At 43.4% G+C, this 27,092-nt stretch overlaps 1 protein-coding gene across 23 annotated transcripts in view; it reads right to left on the reverse strand.

The window, feature by feature from the left end:
- dtnba (dystrobrevin, beta a) overlaps positions 1 to 27,092 on the reverse strand; it is a 446,182-nt gene that overhangs the window by 88,889 nt on the left and 330,201 nt on the right. For 19 of the 23 annotated variants that reach the window (XM_055635471.1, XM_055635453.1, XM_055635451.1 and 16 more), the window contains one exon: positions 5,448 to 5,537. The exons of the other annotated variants lie outside the window; for them this stretch is intronic. In XM_055635471.1, the coding sequence (XP_055491446.1) occupies positions 5,448 to 5,537 (90 nt within the window). The remainder of the gene's footprint in view (positions 1 to 5,447; positions 5,538 to 27,092) is intronic. 23 annotated transcript variants of the gene reach the window in all.

The following is a 27,092-nucleotide window of genomic DNA, read 5'->3' on the forward strand; positions in this document are numbered from 1 at the left end:
GCATTGTGAATATGTGAAATGCAGAATATGCAGGCATGGCACCTGCATGGTAAAGCTTGTGAAGAAACAGGACATCGACAAGAACAACATCCAGAATTCCACCTTTGATTGCACATGCAAAAATGTTAGCAGCTGCTGTTTACACTAGAACAATTGTCTCACCACGAACTGGGCTGCTCGCTCACATTATAATTTATAACGGCTTGATGAATAACAATTTCCATAACTACTCTCCAATGCTGGATTATTTATTTAGGACTTAATTACTCAAAAACACTAAGTAGTGTATCTCAATGCAGCAAATCAAAATGCTAAACGAGCAACAAAAAATGAAAGCAATGATTTAATTGCTCCATCTCAAGAGATCAATTAGGAAGGAAAACCAGGAACATCCATTGTATTCATAGCAATTCTGAAAATTAAGAAAAATACATCTGATCATAACTCCTGCACTCCTGCATTTTCATGCTTTAAACACTAACTGAACACTATATTGCAGAAAAACAAAAAAATATGTACAGCTATTTTTCGTAAATCATGATACAAGATGGCAAACTACAAGTATGCAATGTTTACCAAAATATTATGTAGCATTACTTTCTCGATTGAATTATTTATTGAATCACCAAATGAAAGCTTATTCAGCTGACAGCACTTTAGTAATTTGGCAATTGCATAATATTCAAATCCTCCTATATAATTTTTTGACAAATTAATATTTTAAGTACAAATAATCCCTTACTAATATACGGGCTACATTCTTCATGTTCCGTAAACCCTTATGTAAGTCAGATTTTACACAAGGAATTAATCTAGGCAAAAACAAAGAACTGCAGATGCAGGTTAATACACAAAAAAGACACAAAGTACTGGAGTAACTCAGCAATCAATCTGAAGAAGGGTCCCAACCCAAAACGTCACCTAGCCATGTTCGACACAGATGCTGCCTGACCTGCTGAGTTACTCCAGCACTTTGTGTGTTTTTACCTTAAAAGTATTTGCTGATGGTGCTGGTCTGCACCAGCGAGCCCTTCTTAACCAGATGCCACACCATCCACTTGGCGTGTATGTTGTTACAGCTCACATTGTCGCCCATGGCCAACAGCGTTTTCTTCAGGCTGCTGTCAACGATAGTATGAGCTCAGTCACCACGGGGCTTGCTCCCTTCCTACCATCTGCTGCTTCCTCCTGTCGGCCGTTGTTTTGACTACTACACGGCGCCACCTCCACGGCCACCACCTCCTCCTACTCCCCTGCGATCACTGACATCCGTAGATTCGTACAGGGAAGATGAGGAGGTGGCAGTGGAGGGGAGAGCGACAGAGTAGGCAAAACGACAGCCAACAGGAAGAAGTGGCAGCTGGTGAGAGGGGAGGAGGCCCCATGGTGAACGAGCACATCCTATCAGTGGCGGCGGTCAGAATAAAGGACTGTCGGCAAGAGGCTACAATGCACGCTGCAGCAACAGCCATTTCAACTGTACGATGCGGCAGCTGGTGAAAAAGAGCTCGCTGGAGCTTGTAAAGATGTCAGCAATTAGGCTGGGAGTGGCTCTTCACCACCTCCCTCATTCTCACTCGCCATCGCAGTGTTGCAACCATAGTGGCCGAAACTGAAAGAGCAGTGAGTCCGGGCAACACTTTTATATTTATGAAGTGGATGGGAAGCCCTCGTCATCCTCCCATTGCAATAATACAGGTCATTTAGGATGCAGGGCCACCTATTGTGAAATGTTCACGTAAGTGCGAGTTTACTTATGGTGCCTATTACATAGGTTGAGGAGTGCCTGTATTGTACAATTATTGCAAGTTCCCACTCCATTAGTAAACTGTACAATGGGTCCAGCATTAGTCTACGTCCTGCCAACTTGTGGCAAGATGCTGAGCATAATGTGCAGACTTCTGCATTGGATCGTCCGGCCAAACCAAATGAACAAAACTGTACTTGTAGCCGCTCCCTCCCCTTGGTTTGTCTGCTTCTCTACCATATCAACTCTCATTTCATATATATCTCAATGGAAATTATGTTTTTTGTTTATTAAAAAAACATTTGCATGATGGGAGATGTGAGTGAGGGGGGAGTAGTGTCGAGGCCATAACTGTTTTTCTGCAAGGATGCAAATGGCATGTTTGCCTTCATCAGTCAGGGTGTTAAGCGTAAATGTCAAGATGCAAGATGTTGTACCCTTACAAAACTTTGGTTTGGCCACCATGTGGGTGGTGGGGGCCTGAAAGTGGCATTTCAGTGACTTTATGATAGACACGCGCAGGTGCAAGGAATAGAGGGATATGGACCGTGTACAGGCAGATTAGATCAATCTGACTAGGCATCATGTTTGGCACAAGCATTGTGGGCCAAAGGGCCCGTTGCTGTACTGTGCACTTCTATGTCTATGTCTGAGAAGCTAATGTATAAGGGCTGAACTCATTGAAAATTGAGATGTTTAGAAGATGAGCAATTTTCTCTTTGCATTTGTAATGAACTTTCGTAATTTGGAACTTTCTTCTAAAAACCACACCTGATGCAAAATCAACTGTTAATTTGAAACTGAGAAGATATGTTCATTTTAAATATATTAATGCAAATGAACTGAAGACAGAGTTATAGTGTTACAAATTAGCTATAATTTCACTAAATATCAGATAGGGATCGACATGCTAAATGGCTTGTGTTACCATGATCTTGTGAATGAGAAAAACGTGTGATTATTTTTGTAAAGCGAGTTGTTGGAATAAATTTTTAAACCATAATGGTGGAAAGAATCTTATTTTCCCACTGAGCTCATAGTGGGCGGTAATATAAAAAGTCAAAGAAACCAAGCACTTCAATTTAAATGCATAAATCAACCATTTAGCTTTTAACTTTGAATCTTAACACTGCACATTGGTACTGAAAATAAATTACAAACTGGCTGCTGCAGGTGCAATGGGTCAAGGAGGCAATAATTGTCTGGGAGAAGCACCCAGACAACTTGCAATGCAAGATCAAAGGATAATTATGTATGAACAAGGTACATCAGTCAGGTTATTCACCATTCCAAAGGATCATCCTGGTCCAGTCCTGACCTTATGGTTATAATCTGCTGAACTGATTATGCAGTTGATTCGAATGAAGATCTTATTGCTGAACATGTATATCCCAAATTGAAGGTCAGTCTCCCTTTATTATGAAGCCTGTTAACATTTTTTTTTAAATTTGTTAGCAATTGCTTAACAAATGGAGTCTGAAATTCCTGCTGTTCATAAAACCAACCTCACAGTCAGAAGACCAAATCTCTTGCACCCGCTTTGAGTGATGCATTGGGATTATTATGTAGAACTAGATTAAGTGGGACCAGTTGGGCCCTGTCACACGGGAGGCCTGGTCCTCCAATGTAATATTCCACCACTCACCCATAGCCCCCAACTGCGCAGGCGTGGCTCATTTCCCGTCACCTCCCCCCCCCCCCCCGCACTCCCTTCCCCTCCTCTTCATCCTCCATCTTCTTTCCCCTCCCCTCCCCAATCCCTCCCTCTCCCCTTCAGTCACTCCCTCCCTCCATAACTCATCTCTCCTCCCTGTAAAGCAGCGGGGGGAACAGCCGATCTTGGCTTCCGCCAACGTGACGGAGCAGGGCCGGGCTGGGACAATCGGGCCTCCCAGGAGAGGAGAGGGGAGAGAGGGAGGGAGGAGAGGAGGTGAGAAGAAGAGGGGGGGGGGGGGGGGGGGTGAGTGGGTTCAGAAATGCGGAGAGACAGAAGTGGCTTCTGAGTCTCTGAGAACTGGCAGCTGAGTGAGCGCGCAGGGGATGGGAAGGGCGGGTCTTCACGAGCTGCGCCGGCAGTGAGGAAAAAACGTCTTCAGCGTGTGGGCGCCGCTGACACCGCGATGTGCAGAACAAAGATCCTAGAGTTGAGCTGTAGGGTCTTTGCTGCAGAACGTTCTCGATCTTTCTACGCCTTTTGAAGTAATGCAGCTGCATTAATCTACAGTGGCGGGGGTGGGGGGGGAGAGCCTGTAGGCAGGTGGACCTGAATTGGTGTGGGCATTGTGACGTCAGCAGCTGCAAGCGGCCATTATCTTTGAAATAGTGAGTTTTGTGAACAACTATATTCAAAATTTGGGGAAATAATTGACCGAATTTAGAGATGAGTACATTTATGAAATCATAAGTTAAATCCCTACCAAAATTGTAAAAACGTCCGCGTTTTTGCGTCTGGTTTTCGAGGAAATACGTTTCAAAGGCAAAATGGCATACACCCACACACACACACAGAGTTTTAAAAGTATATAGATATGATATTATATATAGATAAGGCGTGCAGTTTTATACTGAAACATCTCCTCCCATGACATCATTGGAAAGAAATATACAATTTTCCATGAACAAGCTTAAGTTTATGGGGACAAGTCTCAGTTAATTTTTTGTTCTATGTCACATGCCACAGTGTTTCAGCTCCAGCTCTCCAAATCCAACACCCACCAACACAAAATTTGTGAGGTGCATAATTTACAAACAATGCATAATTCAGAAGTGGAAGAATTGAACTAGATTGAAAAAAAGAACAATTAATCATGGATGAAAACACTGCTGAAGAAAACTAATGTGTGCTTTAGAGCTACCTTGCTCTTCCTATTTTATATCTGAGGTACTGTGCGCCTATTAAAATGAAGTTATATTTACATTCTTAACAAGCTGCAAAAAATTGCTGATAGAAAAGCAGAATCAGACAATTTTGACTACGTTATTTAACACATCCATTTATTTTCCCATATTTTACTGCATGCTGAGCAATTTGATCAGGTGTTTAAATATATAATATGCTGATGGCCACGTTTTGTTGCTTGGAACATTTAAAAAGTCCCGATGAGTCTATAAAATACACCTAATACACCAGTTGGCTGAAAATCCTAGATATCATCCAGTATAACCATATAACCATATAACCATATAACAATTACAGCACGGAAACAGGCCATCTCGGCCCTACAAGTCCATGCCGAACAAATTTTTTTTCCCCTTAGTCCCCACAGTAGTGTGTAGAATTTTGTTCAGCTTACAATAAAATAATATTTTTTTCGGAACAAGATGTCAGTGAAGGACTTTCAAGATCATCATAAAAGTTCTGAGGTACAAGCTAAAGAGTGCTCTTTGGGGGATCATCAAGAGGCACACCATGGTTCTCCTCAGAACAGTTAACTTTAACTGAGAAATATGTTTCCCAGGCTTCATGCAGTTCAATTGAATGCTGTTGATGCACACAATCACAGCAGAAAAAGGAACATATACCAATCCTGGATTCTTAATGGAAAAATTCAGTGGTCAGAATATTCAAATGGACTTAAAAATTGTTTGCTCTTATTCATCTACCCTCAAATGTGTAGTCACTCCAACTGGGTTGTGCTGTTAAAGACTTCAGAGACTTATTTCCTCAGTATAGCTCTACGTGGAATCAACAAACACTAACCGTGTGCCATTCTGCAGCCGGCTCACATAGACTGCTATCAGATCGTGCTCATCAGCCAGCCGGTTGGCCATGTCCAGGCCATGCTGTAACCTGGTGACAATGGAGGTAAATAAAGTAAAAAGTAGACAAAAGAAAAAAAATAAAAGCATACATGATTCAGATAATAACCCAAACACATCGTAACAAAATTAAAGCAAAAGAATAATTGAGAATTACGATCAACATAAGATCAAAAAACAAACTTTTGGTAATATAAAGCACTTTGTATTTTACCTGTGTGATCCATGACAGAAGGGAATCTTTATTGACAAGGATGAGCTGGTCCATTAACCATTTCCACCACAAAGGAAACCTCAAAGTTGTGGTTTCATCAGTTGATTATCATTTAATGGATTGGCAAATGTTTTGAATGCAGGCTGGCATCAGGCAAATGCAATGCTGGATATATGCAGTTTATCACAAAACAGGACCAAATTTATGTTGCATTCCACATGTGATAATTTTGTCTTCATTGTGATAATCTCAAACTCTCCTCCAATATCCTGTTAGCCATATACATTTTTGTGTGAATTTAAAGTATAGTCTGCTCGAGTGAATTTCTCCCCTGCTAATTATACCATCCCACCAGAAATGGCTCTGCAGTACTGCCTGAGCGGGAGAGCAGATTTAACATGAGACAAGCCAAGGTTAACATTTTCCAAAGCAAATAACAACTTAAGAATTCATAATGTAAACGTTGACTTTAATGCATTATTGATCTGTAAATGATATGACAACTCACTGAGGGACTTTTTTCCTTAATAATTTCTTTATGCGGGAAAGAGAAGATTACTGGCAAAGCTCTTACTAACTGTGTGACCTTGCCTGCAATTAGAACAAAATACCTGATGTCAACAAGTCTTGTATCTTTGGCTGAAAATAAAACTAAAATTATGTAATTAGTTGGCCGAATGAGGTGTAAAATTAAATGTAATTATGCTGTTTTGTAAAAGAAAGCTTTACATAAAATGAGATTAAAGTGAGTTATCAGCATTTTCAAAGAACCCGTACAAGCACACATTCTTCCATGCTGATTCCATAAGTATTTTTCATGGGTAAACATATCCCAACTGTGAAAGGCCAACATGCTCTGATCACACACAGATTTGTGATAATGGTTCGAAGACAGACACAAAATGCTGGAGTAACTCAGCGGTACAGGCAGCATCTCTGGATAGAAGGAATGGGTAACGTTTTGGGTCAAGACCCTTCTTCTTGATAATGGTCCAATGCATTCAAATTTATTTTACAGCTGATACTCTGAGAAACTGAGCCTCATTGAATATGCCACAAGCCCCCTCAACAAAGTTGAAACTTATCTGTTCCTTTGGCAGAAAACTATAAAGTGCATTCAGCTCATTGCACCAAAGCCCCTCTTGCAGAAGATGGACCTTCCACACCCTAAAGGTAGCTCAGGAGTGGGTAATTGTGCAGACAAAATGAGCCGCACATCAAAAATCTGAACAAAGTGAGTGACAATATATATTATTAATTAAGTTAGCATCTGCTCTTTTTCGGACTGAGTTCAACACGTCTATTGCAATTTACATAGGTGTTACCAATGTTACCAAACTTTAACTAGGGTAATACTCAATTTCTGTCATGTCCCCTTGCAGGAAAAATACTCTTCCTATCCATGTTTTAATTTCATTCAAAATATTATAAACATCAATCAAATCACCCTTTAACTTTCCTGACATCCTGAAAACACCTATGTTCACAAAAGAACAGGCGCGATGTCTCAATGAATTGAACGCCCAGTTGCAAAAAGGTATAAAAAATCTCAGAAAGGAGAAAAATTTCAGAATCATTTTCAGAATCATTGTGGTTGACAGAAAACAAAAAAATGTGGTAAGGTTATTAGAGAAAGTAAAGAGCATGCATTTGACTTAATATTCGCTTTCCTTATGCATAAATGTATGTTACTCTTTAAGCTGTCAGTTTACAACCATATTACTGGAGCCATTATAAGAGATGGATAGAGCTTGGCTCCTATGTTTATTACAAATTTACAACCAAATGTAGGAAGAGTGCAAGGGCCACTTTGGGAAAGATAGGAACCAAAACTTCTGCCCTCTTCCAATCTCTACAGAGTGGCTGAGTGTATATCATACACATATCTGATGAAAAAAAAAACATTTTGGAAAATGTGCTGGACCTTTCAGCACACTTGAGAAGCCAGTTTACTGAGTACAGAATTCAGGATGTTATGTTGCAGTTGAATAAGGTGTTGATGAGCTGCATTTGGAGTACCATGTTCAGTTTTGTTCACCCTGCTATTCTGCTTTCTTGTTGGAGTTATATTATTGCTTATACATGGGTCCGCTGAGCAACATTTCAAAATTTGCATAAGATAACATGTGGTATGAGAAACAGTGATGAGGACAATAGTAGAATGTAGGAAGATATAGGCAGGCTGGCAGAAAGCCTGGGCTATTTAGTGGCGACATTCAACAGGAACTATGTGGTTATGCACACTGACAGAAAGATTGAGTATATCTCTATAATTATAAAACTCTGGTCGTGTGTGTGTGTGTGTGTGTGTGTGTGTGTGTGTGTGTGTGTGTGTGTGTGTGTGTGTGTGTGTGTGTGTGTGTGTGTGTGTGTGTGTGTGTGTGTGTGTGTGTGTGTGTGCGTGCGTGTGTGATCACATGTGCTCGAAAAAACGACGCTCTAACAGTAACATTTTTACATATTCTGGTAGAGATTTATCCTGAGGTCTCCGAAATCGTCTTACCTGAAAAATTCATGCTTTATTTCTCAAGCAATTAATCAAAATGTTCAAGAATCTGAAATAACCTTGAAAATAAAACCGAGCGGCTTTGGCTGATGACATCACAATGGCTCTGTGTGCTGCCCTCTCTCGGGCCCCTGCCCGCCCGCAGCCTTGCTCAGGCCCGGCACCTGGTGGGGAGGCTGCTGCCGTGTGCTGAGCCCGGCTCGACACCCGCCTTCCCGCTGCCTCGCTCAGGGTCGTCGGGTAACGCCCGCTCGCTCGGGGTCGTCGGGTCGACACCCGCCCGCCCGTGGCCTCCCTCAAGTCTACGTCCACCCGCAACCTCCCTCGGGTTGACAATCGCCCACCAACTCGATCGGGGTCCTCAGGTTGATGCCCGGCCGAGGCCTCGCTTTGGTCCACGCCCGCCCGCAGCCTCGCTCGGGTCCACTGCCCAGCACCTGGTGTGGAGGCTGCTGCTCTATGACCTGGGTAGGTGCTGCTGCGTCTACCCCCCCCCCCTCCCCCTCCTTCTCTCCCCCCCCCCCCTCTCTGCCCCCCCCCCCTCTCTGCCCCCCCCCCCCCTCCCCCCTCCCTCCCTCTCTGCCCTGCCCCTCCCTCTCTGCCCCGCCCCTCTCTGCCACCCCCCCCCCCCCCTCCCCCCCCCCCCTCCCTCTGTGATGAGTATTGGGACCTATGGGTGAGTGGTGAAGTATTGAGTTCGGGAATCAGTCCTCCCCTGTGACGTTGCGCAGACCCACCCCTCAATCTCTACCCCCTCCCCCCCCCCCTCCCCCCTCTCCCTCCCTCTCTACCCCCCTCACCCTCTCTACCCCTCCCTCTAGTCGCACCTGCGCAGTTGGGGGTTATGCATGAGTGGATAGGGCGGGGATGGGGTAAAAGGAGCGAATTAATAATATTAATATAATATCAAGGGGAGGTGGTTAGTGTGTGGGGAGGTGGTGGTAGTGTGTGTGTGTGTGACGCCAAAGGCTCCCCCCCCCCCCCAAAGCGCGTTGAGGGGACGGGACCCAACGGGTTCCACTTGGTCTAGTATTTAATAAAAGCGTAATGGCACAATTCTAAAGCATGAGCAGGAACATAGGATTTGTACATGTATATAAATCCTCAAAGTGTGGTAATAATAATAATAATAATAATAATAACTTTATTTGTTAAGCACCTTAAAAACAACCAAAGCTGACCAAAGTGCTGTACAGAAAAAAGAAAACAAGCAAGACATCATAAAACAGGCAGAACAACAGAACATACAACTAACACGAGGCGCATAAATTACATACAAAAAAAAACACAAGTACGAACAACGCAGCAAAACCAAGCAAATAAAGTTAATAAACAATTCAACACCTCACTGGTCTACAAAGGCCATGGAGAATAGATATGTCTTCAGGAGTGATTTAAAAACAGCTAGAGAAGGGGCCTGTTTAACGTGCAGAGGCAATTCATTCCACAATCTCGGAGCCGACACAGCAAAGGCACGGTCCCCTCTGAGCTTCCGCTTAGTCTTTGGCTCAATCAGGAGCAGCTGATCATCTGACCTGAGAGAGCGGGAGGGCGAATAAGGGTGAAGAAGCTCAGATAGGTAGGACGGGGCAAGACCACTTAGGGATTTAAAAGTAAATAAAAGAATTTTAAAACGAATCCTATACTGAATAGGCAGCCAGTGGAGAGAGGCCAAAAGGTGAGAAACATGATCATGCTTTTGTGTGCCAGTCAAGAGACGAACAGCTGCATTCTGTACCATCTGGAGACGGGCGATGGAGGACCGACTAACCCCCAGATACAGTGCATTGCAGTAATCCAGCTGGGTGGTAACAAAAGCATGGATTACCGTCTCAAAGTGCTGCCTTGACAAAATCGGCTTTATTTTTGCCAGCTGCCTCAGATGGAAAAAAACAGATTTAACAACAGCCCTTACCTGACAGTCAAATCTAAGCTCAGGGTCCACTTTAATCCCCAGGTTCGTGATGTTAGGTTTGAGATATGCAGACAAAGAGCCTAGATCAACAGGGGGGGCCCCAGAGGTGCCACCAAAGATCATTACCTCTGTCTTGTCATCATTAAATTTTAAAAAGTTCAGTGACATCCAGGCCTTTATGTCACTGAGACACTCAAGCAAGAGGCCGACAGAGTGTACACCCCCCTTTCCCAGAGGCACATAAAGCTGACTGTCATCAGCATAAAAGTGGAATGAAATCCCGTGCTTCCTAAGGATGGAACCGAGTGGGAGCAAATAGAGTGAAAAGAGGAGAGGGCCAAGAACTGAGCCCTGTGGGACCCCACACGAGAGAGGAGCTGAGGAGGATACAGAGTCCCCAAGGCTGACACAAAAAGTTCGATCAGCCAAGGAGGAGGCAGGTGGTGCCTGAGTTACCTATATATTGCCAAAGTGCACAGAACCAGGGAGAGTATGTTGAACCTTTATATTTAAAACAGCTCAGGACACACTGCATCCAATTCTGGGCACCTCATTTTAGGTAAAGTGAGAGATTGCGCAGATTTACTCAGCAAGCAGGATTTCAGCTGCAAGGTGAGATTGGATAAGTCAGAACTTGCAGAAAAGGAGGAGTAGAGATCATAAGAAGAGTGCACATGTTTGATGGGTTTAAATAAGGTAAATGGGAAGGGTGTTCTGATTGGTGAATGGTTCAAGGCAAAGTATGGTAATGGGAAACAGATTTGGGAGACATTTGAGAAAAAACCTTTTTACACCAAGTGAGTATGATTTGTAACTCAGGGTGCTGGAAACAGGCCACCAGAGCCTTAAAGTGAAATTAGTCAAGACACTTATGGCCCCATTCTTAGTCACGTGCGTGACCAAAAATATGAAACATTGTGGAATACATCTCTTCTAATTCTGAAAGCATTACAGGTATATTGTTTTGTACTGCATATATGATTCTTTTCCCCCCCAAAGTTTATCAAGTTAAATTTTTATGTTCTGACAATGTATAAGATCAGAGATCAAATATGACTGGTCACGTGTGTGACCACACGGAACCATTTTGTTTCCATAACAGTTTTATCATACAAACTCTGTGAATATTAAAAAGCTAGAATGCTCATATCTCTAGCACAAATGCATTAAATTTCTGTAGATAAGAAAATAGCAATGAATAAGATTAATCTCTAACTTTTTAATCTATTACTTTATGTGATAACATCTGCCCACCTGTGTGGAATTTGGTTCACTTTCCAAAGAATGGCCCTTACAAACTCTGTGAATTTTAAAAACCTAGAATGTTCATATCTTGAGCAGACATGCATTATTGTTCTGTCGGTAGGAAAAAAGCAATGAATAAGATTAATCTCTTACAATAATTTTTTTATGTATTACTTTATGTGATGCCATCTGGTCACGTGTGTGACATTTCGGTTCGCTTTCCAAAGAATGGCCCTTATAGAAAAATAATATTTAGGAAGAGAGTGAGACTGACTGAATTGCTCTGCAGGAACTGGCAATAACATGATGGGCCAAATGTCCTCCATCTATGCCAAAATAAAATTAAATACTAACCCAATTCAATTTTGAAATGTATTACTGTATCTAATTGCTCCTTATTTCAACCATGTAATGCAGAAAACCACGGATAATGTGCTGACTTACCCATTTTCTCAGTTGCTTCGGGCCCTATATCCGAGCCCCTTAAACGTGTGCTCTTTGGCAATCAATCCTCCCGCCAATAGAAACATTTTCTCCTCAAAACCATTAATGATTTTAACGATCTCCAATAAATATCCACCACTTCTTTTGCTCCAAAGAATGCTGAACCAAGGTTCCAATGCATATGCCAAGGTCAATATGATATAGGGTGACATATATAAATTATAGATATTCTTGAAAGACTTTTGAAGGAAATCATTAGTCTGAATACGGTGCAGGCATTCTGAAAAAATTTGAAGGGTTAATACTTAAACAGCAAAGATAGACTGGGCGATCGTTTCATTGAACACATTTGTTCAGTCCGCCTGGACCAAACTGATCTCCCGGTTCTCATTCACACACTGACCTTTCTGTCCTTGGCCTCCTCCATTGTCCTCATATTTTACTTGGGCAGCTTACAACCCAGGAGTATGATTTTTGATTTCTCTAACTTCAAGTAGCCCTGCATTCCCTCTCTCTCCATCCCTGCCCAACCCAAGTCGATCCAGCTTTCATTCTCACCTAGTTACAGCTAACAATTGCCTGTTTCCTTTATCATTGTTACCTTTTTGCATATCTTTCATTCATTTGTTCGATATCTCTCGACATCATCGTCTATATCTCTCGTTTACCTTTCCCGTGACTTTCAGTCTGAAGAAGGGTCCCGACCCGAAACATCACCCATTCCTTCTCTCCAGAGATGCTGCCTGTCCCACTGAATTACTCTCAAATTTTGTGTCTATCTATAGACTCATGTTTTTCAGTGTCTGCAGGTATTTCCAATTAAGGTCCCGCTGGTGTACACATTGGAGTTTTAGCACACCAGCAGATTAATGTGCCAGTAAGTGTCAAGTAAAACCCCGAACAACTGCAAATGTTTGGGGAAGACATTTCCCTATTAAGATTTAAATGTTCAGAATGAAAATTAGTGTGGCATTTCATTGGCGTGTCACTAAAGCTAATTAAAATTTTGACATTTCTCATGAGATGAAACCAAAATGATAAAATAATTTTCAGTCTTGAACAATGAGAAAATTCGCAAATTTATTTGAAAAATGTTTATTTGTAGTTCAAAGCAACTTGCAATGCCATGTATAAGCTATCTGAGAGGCATACAGCACAGAAAGAGACATTACGGCCCAACTCATCCATACCACCTAAGATGGGCCAAATAAACCAATTCTAGTTGCTTGGGTTTGGCCCACATCTCTCTAAGCCTTTCCTGCACGTGTACTTGTCTATTATATGTTGTAATTGCACCTGACTTAACTATTTCCTAGAAACATAGAAAATAGGTGCAGGAGGAGGCCATTCGGCCTTTCAAGCCAGCACCGCCATTCATTGTGATCATGGCTGATCGTCCCCAATCAATAACCCGTGCCTGCCTTCTCCCCATATCCCTTGATTACACTAACCCCTGGAGCTCTATCTAACTCTTTCTTAAATTCATCCAGTGATTTGGCCTCCACTGCCCTCTGTGGCAGGGAATTCCACAAATTCACAACTCTCTGGGTGCACATTTTTTTTTCTCACCTCATTCTTAAATGGCCTCCACTTTATTCTAAGACTGTGGCCTCTGGTTCTGGACTTGGCCAACATTGGGAACATTTTTCCTGCATCTAGCTTGTCCAGTCCTTTTATAATTTTATATGTTTCTATAAGATTCTCCCTCATTCTTCTAAACTCCGGTGAATACAAGCCTAGTCTTTTCAATCTTTCCTCATATGACAGTCCCGCCATCCCGGGGATCAATCTCGTGAACCTACGGTGCACTGCCTCAAATTAGAAGACCAGTATTATACTGCATCTGCCACACATCAGCCCACTCACTCAACCTGTCCAGGTCACCCTGCAACCTACTAACATCCTCTTCACAGTTCACACTGTCACCCAGCTTTTTGTTATCCGGAAACTTGCTAATATTGCTCCTAATTCCCTCTTCCAAATCACCAATATATATGGTAAACAGTTGCGGCCCCAACACCGAGCCTTGCGGCACTCCACTCGCCACTGCCTGCCATTCTGAAACTGACCCGTTCACTCCTACTCTTAGCTTCCTGCCTGCAAACCAATTTTCTATCCATGTCAACACCCTACCCCCAATACCATGTGCTCTAATTTTAGTCACCAGTCTCCCGTGCGGGACCTTATCAAAAGCTTTCTGAAAGTCTGGATACACTACATCCACTGGCACCCCTTCATCCATTGTACTTGTCAAATCCAGAAGATTAGTCAAGCATGATTTCCCTTTCACAAATCCATGTTGACTTGGACTAATCCTTTTACTGCTATCCAAATGCCCCATTATTACCTGTTTAATAATTGACTCCAGCATCTTTCCCACCACCAAAGTCAGGCTAACTGGTCTGTAATTTTCCGTTTTCTCTCTCGCTCCTTTCTTGAAAAGGGGGATAACATTAGCTATCCTCCAATCCACAGGAACTGATCCTGAATCTATTGAACATTGGAAAATAATCACCAATGCGTCCACCATTTCTAGAGCCACCTCCCTGTGGACACTGGGATGCAGACCATCAGGCCCAGGGGATTTATCATTCTTCAGTCCCATTAGCCTACCCAATACTATTTCTCGCCTAATGAAAATTTCTTTCAGTTTCTCTACCCCCTTAGATCCTCCGTCCTCCAGTACATCTGGGAGATTGTTTGTGTCTTCCTCTGGCAGCTTCTTCCATATACATATCACCATATGTGTGACAAAGTTGCTCCTCGGATTCCTATTAAATCCTTCCCCTTTAACCTATGCCCTCTTGTTCTTGATTCCCTTACCCTGGGAAAAAGACTACATGATTTCATCCCATTAATTCCCCTCATGATCTTATATACCTGTATATAACCACCTCCTAGCCTCCAGCGCTACAAGGGAATAAAGACCCAGTCTACCATACCTCTCCGTCTAGGTCAGATCCTCCACTCCTGGCAACACTCTCAAAAATCTGCTGCATCCTGTCCAGCTTAGTGGCATATTTTCTATAGCAGGCCAATAAAAACTAAACACATTTTTCCAAGTGCAATTTCACTAATATCTTATGCAACTGAACCATACATTCCAATCTCTATGCTTAATTCCCTGATCAATGAAGGCCAATGTGTGAAAATAACCTCTGCTACTGTGACTCCACTTTCAAGGAACTGTGTAGTTGTACTGAACAATCCTTTTGCTTTATGAAGGGCCAGTCCCACTTATGCGACTTTTCAGCAACTGTCTTCGACCTTCAAGCTCAATGGCACTCGCCTGAAAAACCTCGAACTGAATCGACCGTCAGCGATGAAAGCGCGAGCTGCATCGACCGTCAGAGCGCGCGCACACACACACACACACGCACACACGCACAGCCGTCTGGAGCGCATGACGTTATTTGAAGATGGGCACAAAATGCTGGAGTAAATCAGCGGGACCGGCAGCATCTCTGAATAGAAGCAATGGGTGATGTTTCGGGTCGAGACCCTTCTTCAGTCTGAAAGAAGGGTCTTGACCCGAAACGTCATCCATTCATTCTCTCCAGAGATGCTGCCGGTTCCGCTGAATTACTCCAGCATTTTGTGTCTAGTTTCAATTTTTTTGGCCCCGCTCTGGGAGTAGAAGTGGGGGCGGATCCGGATCCGCAACGGCCGTGAGCCCCAGGCCGAGCTCGATGATCGTTTGCCTGCTTCTGCTGCTGTTGGAGACGTTGCGTCGCGCCAGTGTCTTGGTCCTGTCCCACTTTGGTCGTCAGTTACGCGACAGGCCGGTGGTGTGCGAAGATTTAGTTCGCGACAAAATTTCGGAGCGCTGCGTGATATCGCGCACAACTACATACCCCTCCGCGCTTCTCAGTGGGACCGGGCCCGCACGGCCACACGATACCCGTGCGCCTCAACGTGACGAGGTCGCGTAATTTGCGTGCTAAGGACACGTAAGTGGGACAGGGCCTTAAGTCCTTTAGAGATCACAGAGGGCATATAACCAATGGGAAAGTCTCGGAATTAGAAGGATCAGGGATATGTACGAAATAGGAAACCTACTATCATTCCAACAACTACAATTAAAATTTAAATTGAAAAACAACCAATATTTTAAATATCTTCAGATTTGCGACTTTGTGAAAAAATATATACAAGGATATCAAAAAGTAACTCCTGACTTATTGGAAGAAGCAATGAATATTGAAGCTGACTCACAAAAATTAATATTCTATTTATATAATAGTATTCTAAATATAGACCTACCATCGACAGAGGTACTTAGAGAAGAGTGGGAACGGGAATTAATGATAAAAATTACGAAGGTTAAATGGGAAAAATACCTGATATATATTCACAAATGTTCAATTAATGTAAGACATAATCTAATACAATTTAAAATTGTACATAGATTATATTATTCAAAAACAAGATTGAACAAATTTTATCCAAATATATCCGCCACTTGTGATAAATGTCTAGCCCAAAAGGCAACTATAACACACTCCTTAGTTTCCTGCATAAAACTTTATAGATTTTGGAATGATATTTTTGAAATACTTACAAAATTATTCAAGACAAGAATGGAACCTAATACTGAAATGATTATATTTGGTGTAATGGAAGATGGGAATAAATTGAACACATCTCAAATTCTATTCCTTAATTATGGTTTAATAATAGCAAAAAAATTAATACTTAAATTTTGGAAGGGTACATCAATACCAACGCTTAAAATGTGGATTGCAAGTATGTTGGACACCGCTCATCTTGAGGAAATGCGATTCCTCCTAATGGATAAATCAGACCAATTCATAACGAGTTGGTATCCATTCGTCGTTTTTTTGGAATCATATGGTGCAACACAATTGTAAAAAATAACTGTTTCAGGACTGGACGAGGGTTGGTCAAGACTATAAATAATGATCTCCTTTTCTTTTCACTATTTTCTCTCTCAACTTTCTTCATTTACTCGTTTTCTTTCTTCACACACTATATATTTCACATTTTTCTATCCTTTACTATCTAACTTCTTTTTCTTATCCTCATCTTTTTTCAATGTAACAAAAAAAAAAGAAGTTGTACATAAAATGTATTATGAAAATATATATTAGGCACTTTGGTGCCATATGACTGCGCTTACTTCTAATAAAATAAAATTTAAAAAAAATAAAAAAAGAGATCACAGAGGGGAGAGTGAAGGGGGGGGGGAGAGAAGGGGAGAGAAAAGGGGGGAGAGAGAACTTCTCTCGATCATGAAGGAGAGTTCTAGTGACTTCCTAGCACCTCATGTCGACTATGCTTTGAGTTTGTGCACAAACTCTTCTGAACTCGCAAATTAGGTCACCATAGTGGGACAGGCCCTTAACACTCCCTAAAGGATTAGCGTTCACTTTGAAGGTCCTGCCCTGTTTTGATTTCACAGAATGCAACACCTAACACTTATCCAAATTAAACTTCATTAGCCATTCCTTGGCCATGATTATCAAGAACCTGAGGTAATCTCATAGGTCCTGTGCTTAGTGGTGTGCTGCAGAGATCGGTGCTGGGCCCATTCGTGTTTGAACGATTTGGATGTGAAATAAAAATGCATGATAAGTAAGTTTGTAGATGGCACTGACAAAAAGACATCAAAGACAGTGAAGATGGTTATCATGAATTGTATTGGAACAGATTTTAATTCAAAAAAATACTTTACGAAGGTCAACGAAATACCATGAATATATTAAATGAATTTTCAGGATAAGGGCAATGTGTCCTTTTATTTCACCATGTCTAACCTTTAAAATCTGAAAAAATAGAATTCAGCATTGAATTTTACAACATCTACATGCCTCATGCCATTATGTTTGTCCACAACAAAACATTGCAATACTGCTGAACAATGAACCATCAGGAATTCCAAGCAGACGCATACGTAAATGTAAATTAAGGAGAGCGACTCGTATTGCGATCCGGTCAAGCTTGCAAATGCCACAGCACGATCATTAAAAACCGACTCAAATCGTGACGTTATGATTGATACTCATTCCAAAATCCACTTTGATTAATGAAAACAAAACCTTAGTAATTGTTTGAGTAGATGAGACAAAAGAAAATTAAACCTATGTAAATAAAAGCAATGACAGCTCCTCTATAATTTGATACAAGTGTTTGCTGATTCTTTTGACCTGTAAATATCATGAGGTCTCAATCACAATAAGCTGAGCACAATTTTAATGCAAATGTAAACCACCATGCTAAGTAGCAAAAGGAACAGATAAATATTTGCACAATAAAAGTAAATTGATTAAAAAAAAACTAAAATGTAGGAGAGATGACAAAAAATCAAAAATCAGGACATCAACGCAAATTCAACAATTAGATTGAGACAAGCATCTGATTAAAAAAAACAGTATAATTTTAATTTGAGCGTTTTTTTACATCTTTTCACACAATCAGCTTTCTTTTCTTAACTAACAACGACAAATCTTTGTTACACACATCATATTCCGTTTGGGGAGTCTACACCCCCGGGGCATGAACATCGAATTCTCCCAATTCTGTTAGTCCTTGCTGTCTCCTCCCCTTCCTCAGCTCCCCTGCTGTCTCCTCCCACCCTCCAGCCTTCTGGCTACTCCTCCTTTTCCCTTTCTTGTCCCCACCCCCCCCCCCACCCCCGATCAGTCTGAAGAAGGGTTTCGGCCCGAAACGTTGCCTATTTCCTTCGCTCCATAGATGCTGCTGCACCCGCTGAGTTTCTCCAGCTTTTCTGTGTAACCTTACACACATGTCAGGCAGCTACCCTTTATACACATGAAATGGAACTGCACCATTTCCCAGTTCTGATGAATGGTCCCAAAACGACAATGTTAATTGTATCACTTTCCACAGATGCTGCTTGATCTGCTAAATAGTTCTAGCATTTTCTGTTTTACTTTCATATTTCCAGCATCTGAAATGATTTACATTTTCTTTCCCATCTTTCCATCTTGCATCTGGACAAGGTGACAAAAATGTGCTTGACGCACTTAATTTTTATCAAATTGAGCACAAAAGATAAATTTGGTGGCTAGGCCCAAATAAATGAGTAATTTCCTTTTCAAAAGAGAATGATACAATAAATTGTACATTTGTGTCAGGAAACTGGAGCTAAGAGTATAGCAGACTGAGGGATGACCTTATATAAAATCAGGACGGACACTGATAAGGTGAATGCATTCAGTCTTCAGTTTAGTTTAGTTTATTGCGTGCTATCCAATCAGCGGAAAGACAATACCTGATGACAATCGAGCCGCTTTCCAAGGAAAGGGGAATCAAAAAGAAGAGGGCAGAGGTTTAACACAAGAGGGAAAAGATTTAAGGGGCAACATTTTCCACATAAAGGGTGGTGTATATATGGAACAAGTTGCCAGAGAAAATGGTTGAAGCAGGGCCTAACACAATATTTAAGACATTTGGACGTATATAAAAATGGGACTATATTAGATGAGCATCTTGGTCTGCATTGACACATTGCACTGAAGGACCTGTTCCCATGCTGCTTCACTCTATGACTCTAAATGGGCCTGGGAACTACAGTAGATAAATGTTATGAGGTCTGCAGGCCTCCATGACAAAGTTCACATCCTTGATCTGGTCTGCTCCACAAATCAACCGGTACTCGACCTCCATCCTTGCCTCTTCCCCCTCTCTGATCATAAGCTTATACGGTTCACCATCCCTTCTCTGACACCACGCCCCCGCTTCCTCCGAGAAATCATCTTCCGTAATCTAAAATCCATTGGTCCCCACCATCTCTCTGACCTGCTCTCCACCACTCTCCCCCTGGACTCAACCCCCATCTCACCTGATGATCTCACAAACCATCTCAACTCCACCTTGTCTACCTCCCTCAACACTCTGGCCCCCCCCTCAAAACAAGAACCATAACTTTCAACACATCTTCACCCTGGTACACACCTGCACTTCGTAAACTGAAACAGACTGGTCGCCAACTCGAACGACTTACAAATAAATCATCTCTCACAGTCCACCTTGAAGCTTACAAACTCCACCTCACTGACTACAAAGATGCTCTCATTGCTGCAAAATCTGCCTACCTCTCCTCCATATTCACTAATCCCTGCCTAAACCACAGAACCCTCTTCTCCACAGTGGGCAACCTCCTCAAGCCTCGAGCCAACACTCTCCCTACCTCTACTCTGGATCTCTGCAACTCATTCATCCACTTTTTCGCTGATATAATCAGCACCATCTATCAATCTTTATCCCCTGTACCCGACTCCCCAGCATCTACTCCACCACCTACCAAGGCCCCTCCTTTCAACATCTCCACTGACCTCCTTACCACTCCTCCACACTGCTTCCTCTCCCAGTTTGACCTGGTCACCCCTAATGAAATCTCCAAACTCATCAGCTCTTCCAAACCCACTACCTGCTCCCTCGACCCTCTCCCCACTCCCCTGTTGAAGTCCTGCCTCCCCGTTCTCTGCCCCCACCTCACTAATCTCTTCAACTCCTCATTGTCCCAAGGAATTGTCCCCTCCGCTTTCAAAACTGCTGCTGTTACACCAATCTTAAAGAAACCTGGTCTTGATCCCTCCTCTCTCATTAACTACCGCCAAATCTCAAACCTCCCCTTTCTTTCAAAAACCCTGGAGCGTATTGTTGCGTCGCAACTTCATTCCCACCTCCTTGCGTATAACCTACGAACCCCTCCAATCTGGCTTTCGCCCCCTTCATAGCACAGAAACTGCTCTCCTCAAAGTCCTCAACGACCTCCTCAACTCTGCTGACTCTGGTTCCCTCAACATCCTCATCCTCCTCAACCTGAACGCAGCCTTCGATACAGTGAACCATAACATCCTGCTCACCAGACTCAAAGACCTCGGCATTGAAGGCTCTGCACTCAGCTGGCTCCGTTCCTACCTTTCCAACAGATCCCACTTCATCTCTCTCCACAACCACACCTCTGCTACAGCCACAGTCACTCAAGGCGTTCCCCAAGGCTCCGTACTCGGCCCCCTCCTCTTCATCATCTACATCCTCCCCCTTGGTCAGATACTCCGCCACTTCAATCTGGACTTCCACTGTTACGCTGATGACACCCAGATCTACCTTGGCACCAAATCCCCCCCACAACCCCCCCCCCCCTCTCCCATATCAACTCCTGTTTGTCAGCTATAAAAACCTGGATGCAACATAATTTCCTCAAACTCAACAGCGATAAGACAGAATTCCTCCTCATAGGCTCCAAAGCCACACTCAGCAAAATCAATAACCCCACTCTCACCATCGACGGCACCACTGTCTCCCCATCTCCCCAGGCCCGCAACCTTGGCATGATCTTTGATTCCACCCTCTCCCTTGAGCCTCACATCCGCCATGTCATTAAAACCTCCTTCTTTCATCTCCGCAACATCGCCAAACTCAGACCCTCTCTCACACCGCCCGCTGCTGAAAGACTCATCCATGCCTTCATCTCCTCCCGACTGGACTATTGCAACTCATTTCTCCTTGGCATCAGCTCCACCTACATCAACCGACTCCAACTGGTCCAGAACGCAGCCGCCCGACTCATCACCCATACCAAATCCTGGCATCACATCACTCCAGTCCTCAAACAACTTCACTGGCTTTATATCTCCCACCGGATCACCTACAAAATCCTGATCCTCACCTACAAAGCCCTCCACCATCTGGCCCCCCCATATCTCACTGACCTCCTCTCCCCCTACCAACCCTCACGGTCCCTCAGATCCACATCAGCTGGTCTCCTCTCCATCCACGTCCAACCTCCGCAGTTTTGGGGACAGAGCCTTCTCCAGGGCTGCTCCCAGGCTCTGGAACTCCCTCCCCCAACTGATCCGCAATTCCGTGTCCCTCACCATCTTCCAGTCCCGCCTCAAGACCCATCTCTTCACCTCTGCCTATCCTTAGCCCCACGTGCCGTCCCTTTTCATCTGTGCATTAATTGCCTCATACTGTGTTTTGTATTGAATTCTGTATTTACTTTGTGTACTAGTCATGTCTCTACTATTTATTTCATTCCCCTTACATGTTTCTCCTCTACCTGCTAAATTTTTGTAAGGTGTCCTTGAGACTCTTGAAAGGCACCCATAAATAAAATTTATTATTATTATTATTATTGCAGTCTTGAGATAATGATTCCATGATTATATTAGGCTCAGTGTTAAAACAATAAGCAGGCATAGATTGGTAAAAGATTTGCATCCAGTTCCATGTATGACAGATATCGATTCTGTGGAAGATGAATCCCATACACTTGAGTACAATACATTCATTGTTTGGACTCTTTTTTTTGCCTCTGGGGGTTTTAAAATAGCGATGAACTGCATCTATTTTGCTCACTTTCATTTGATATTTGAGATGTGGAGTAAATACATGGAATATTTATGAAGGCAAAATATCAGAACAAATGCAAGGAAACATTTATTTTGGAACAGATTACTGTCATGAATGAGACATTGATCCTCTGCCATCCTTCATCCCACTGCAGGACACATACCCAAGAGAAAGACATTGTCCATTATGGAAATAAAGTGGCAGCCTCAATGTGGTGTACTAGCTTTCCTGACTCAATGGACTTTCCGTTTATTCCCTTCAGTTTAACTTAGTGAAAAGCAATTTAATTCCCATACAATTCTTGACAAGTTCAAGCAATAGATTCTGAGAGGATGTTTGGGGAGTCTCAAACTCAAGGGCAAGCACTTGAAGGGAAAAATTAAAAAAAGATTCTTCTCAGGTTTTTGAAATCAGGGATGTAGATTCATGTACAGGGAAGAGTTGTAGAGATTGAATTCAAGCTTAAGCAGGATTAAGGCCAAAATATATTCTCCTGCTCCTGTATCTTATTTTTTTATGCTAAATTGGGTTGAACAATTAAGGAACATTAATTCATTTCAATTTATAAAATTGATCTTTGATTCACCAAGCACGAGTCATAACATTATGTTAGATTTCAACCATGTCACACTGTGCGAGCTGACCCACGAGGTACCCCGAGTGAAAGACTCGTGGTTGTGTACGAAATTCCAAGTGTATGATCAAGAGTTTAACCGAGTTCCCACGGGTTTGACGAAGTTTGCCGTTTACTTGTCATTTCTGCGATGTTCCAAGTTCCTCTCCCGAGTTACTAAGTTCCTCTCCCGAGCTACTCTTGAGCCAACCGCTCATGAAGGTTGAATGAAGGTCTGTTTTAATAAGCAACAGTGTTTAAAGTGTTTAACCCAGCAGCCAAATGCAGGGTGGCGATCCGAAACATGTTCTCCACAGATGTTAGTTCAGCACTTTTGTGTTTCAAGACAACAGCGCCAGGGTAGTGGGAGATGGTGGCGGAAATATTAAATGGAACACAAGCCTTGCTGTACTGTAGACTCTGCAGAAACCTGTTGGGTATGAGAGGTTTAGAGGGATAGAGGCCAAATGTGAGACGAGGTCATCTCTCAGCTTCCTGCACTGCAAAGAAAAAACAACTCAAACCTATCCACCTTCTTCTTGCAACCCAAGCCCTCCAGGAAGGACCTAGCTTGGACTGAACAAGTTGGACCGAGGGGGCTTTTTCCGTGCTGTAACACTCTATGACCCCCCATAGCCAAACTATGTAAATCTCTCAGAGCGGGTGCCATTCTGATTGTGACAGAATCCCTGGTCTACAGGCAAACACTAAGTTGGCGATGTATCGGATTCGCAGGGACATTGGCCACCCCCTCGCCTCTCAAAGTATTTTCCCCCCCTACATTCTTCCTCTATTTGCGAGGCCTCCCTTTAACTGAAACACTCCACTTGATCGCTCTCTACCGCAGGGATTTGCTCCCACATTATGTAATTGTTTAGAATTTACAGCATGGGAACAGGACCTTTGGCCCACCGATTCTACGCCAACCATCGATCACCCGTACCCAATTTCTCGTTTATCCCACTTTCGCATCCCACACACTAGTGGCAATTTACAGAAGTCAATGAACCCACAAACCTGTAGGTTACACAAAAAAAGCTGGAGAAACTCAGCGGGTGCAGCAGCATCTATGGAGCGAAGGAAATAGGCAACGTTTCGGGCCGAAACCCTTCTTCAGACTGATCGGGGGCGGGGACAAGAAAGGAAAAAGGAGGAGGAGCCCGAAGGCTGGGGGATGGGAGGAGACAGCAGGGTGACTGAGGAAGGGGAGGAGACAGCAAGGACTAACAAAATTGGGAGAATTCGATGTTCATGCCCCCAGGATGCAGACTCCCCAAACGGAATATGAGGTGCTGTTCCTCCAATTTCTGGTGCTGCTCGCTGTGGCCATGGAGGAGACCCAGGACAGAGAGGTCGGAGACGGAGTGGGAGGGGGAGTTGAAGTGCTGAGCCACCGGGAGGTCAGCTTGGTTATTGCGGACCGAGCGGAGGTGTTCGGCGAAACGATCGCCCAACCTCCGCTTGGTCTCACCGATATAGATCTGCTGACATCTAGAGCAGCGGACGCAATAGATGAGGTTGGAAGAGATGCAGGTAAACCTCTGTCGCACCTGGAACGATTGCTTGGGTCCTTGAACGGAGTCGAGGGGGGAGGTAAAGGGACAAGTGTTGCATCTCTTGCGGTTGCAAGGGAAAGTGCCTGGGGAGGGGGTGGTATGAGAGGGAAGGGAAGAATTGACAAGGGAGTTATGGAGGGAGCGGTCTTTGCGGAAGGCAGATATGGGAGGAGATGGGAAGATGTGGCGAGTGGTGGGGTCACGTTGGAGGTGGCGAAACTGACGGAGGATTACTTTTTGTATGTGACGGCTGGTGGGGTGAAAGGTGAGGACTAGGGGGACTCGGCCCTTGTTGCGAGTGGGGGGATGGGGAGAGAGGGCAGTGTTGCGGGGTATGGAAGAGACCCTGGTGCAAGCCTCATTTATGGTGGAGGAGGGGAACCCCCGTTCCCTGAATAATGAGGACATTTCAGATGTCCTGGTGTGGAACGCCTCATCCGTGGAGCAGATGCGGCGTAGACGGAGGAATTGGGAGTAGGGGATGGAGTCCTTACAGGAAGCAGGGTGGGAAGAAGTGTAGTCCAGATAGCCATGGGAGTCAGTGGGTTTATAGTGTATGTCGGTCAGAAGTCTATCACCTGCAATGGAGATAGTGAGGTCAAGGAATGGTAGGGAAGTGTCGGAAATGGTCCAGGTGTATTTGAGTGCCGGATGGAAGTTAGTGGTGAAGTGGATGAAGTCAGTCAGTTGTGTGCGGGTGCAGGAGGTGGCACCAAAGCAGTCGTCGAAGTAGCGGAGGTAGAGGTCGGGGATGGGGCCCTGGTATGTATTGAACAAGGATTGCTCGACGTAACCTACAAATAGGCAGGCATAGCTGGGGCCCATTCATGTGCCCATAGCTACGCCTTGTATTTGGAGGAAATGGGAGGAGTCGAACGTGAAGTTATTGAGGGTAAGGACCAGCTCCGCTAGGCGGAGGAGAACAAACCTGTATGTCTTTGGAGGTTTGCTCCTCCGTTCTGCTGGTCACAATCATTATGAATTAACCCCCCTCCCGGTCTCACGCACATGGAATTAGTTCTTCTATATCCACGGTTTAAAGACCCATATCAGGTTTACCGCTTAATTTCCGATTCATCACACCCCCAATCCAAAATAAAATCACTCCACAGTTCATTTTCAAAGAAAACGTGCCTTAAGGGGACTGCAAAGAGTTAATAATGTTTGCAACATACACTTCAGTAGTATATAAGTCTATATATTTAATTCAACATAAAATGGATTTGACGCAAATGTTCACTGTCACCATTTTAATATGGTAGTAAAAACAGATGAGAAACATGTAGAGAGTTTATAATATTGTCGACATAGGTTGGTGAACGACAGTCTTCTGTTTGAGTGATGTAAACCAACCTGTGCCCTGACAGGGATTACACCAGGCACTTAACTATTCCATCTTCCCATTGACTTATTATTTGAGGAAATTCACGCCATGCCACACATTACCATTGCGGGTCGACCTAATTTCAGTGTTTAGTTACACCAGGCAAATTACTTAAACAATCTTAAATATTGTCAGATCATTTATTAACCTGGGGGCTGTAAGTGGAAACAAATGGAAAGTATATTTAGAACATAAACCCAGAAAAATAATTGCTTTATCGAAAGTGACAAATGTTTGGAATAATAGAAGACTCCAAATGAAATCATGATAGATGTAGACTCACGAGTCACTAAGGTATACGCACGGGCGACTACGTTCTTGCAATGTGTTTAAATGTTTCCATTTTTAACTTCAGCAGTACATTTTACTTGTGGAAAACTTTAAACATGTTTGAATTTTTTCAAGAGTTATCAAGTTTCACATGTACCTGCCGTTAGCGCCACGAGTCGCTAAGTTGCGTCCAGGAAATCAGACGTTCCCGCTACGTTAATTGTACGTGATTACCACGAGTTCAATTTGTTTTAAACTTGGGGTACCTCGTGGGTCAGCTCGCACAGTGTGACAGGGGTTTAACACTTAAAAAGATTCAAGCTGGAGATGGCATCACTGTGAATTACCCTGTGTGATCCAAAACCACCTGTAAAATTCATCATGAAATAATAGTAATATATTTTTTTTAAAAAAAATGTATTTTTATAAATTTGTAAAGATTAATTTAAAAGGCTTGTTCAATCCTGTCATTAGGTTTTTGGCTGTGACACAGCAAATTTTAACTGCAAATATGAGTTACATTTAATGGACAACTAAATCTACAAAGAAATTAGGCCAACCTCAGAGCATAGCTGCACGCTCTAGGACCGGGGTGGGGAATCTTTTCATGATGGAATGCCACATTAAGTTAGCGGTAATCTAATAAGGACGCATCCAAGAAATTTCAATTAGATATACAGGTGCACAACCTTTTATCCGAAAGCCTTGGGACCAGACACTTGTCGGATTTCGGACATTTTCGGATTTCCGAATGGAAGATTTTTAGCGTAGATTAGGTAGGTAGCGCGGGCGGCTTGAAAAGTCTGGAGCAGCTGCCTCCTCCCCGGAGAGCGGGAGAATCATTGCATAAATGTTAGTCAGTTAGTTTGGAGGGATTTTATGTGGTGGTGGTGAAGTAGGGGTGAAGGGGGAAACTGTAATTCTTAGTCCCCTACCTGGTCAGCGACTCCCAACCTCGCGGAGCTGGGGGCTCCGTCCGGCCGCGGGCGGCGCCGGTTGGAGCTCCGACCCCGGCAACTCTACCCCTGGCTGCGCGGCTCCAAATCCAGCGACGCTCCAACATTCGCGGAGCTGGGGCGTCCGGCCGCGGGCCGT

The sequence above is a fragment of the Leucoraja erinacea genome, chromosome 5, assembly GCF_028641065.1.
Source record: "Leucoraja erinacea ecotype New England chromosome 5, Leri_hhj_1, whole genome shotgun sequence".
NCBI classification, from domain to species: domain Eukaryota; kingdom Metazoa; phylum Chordata; class Chondrichthyes; order Rajiformes; family Rajidae; genus Leucoraja; species Leucoraja erinaceus.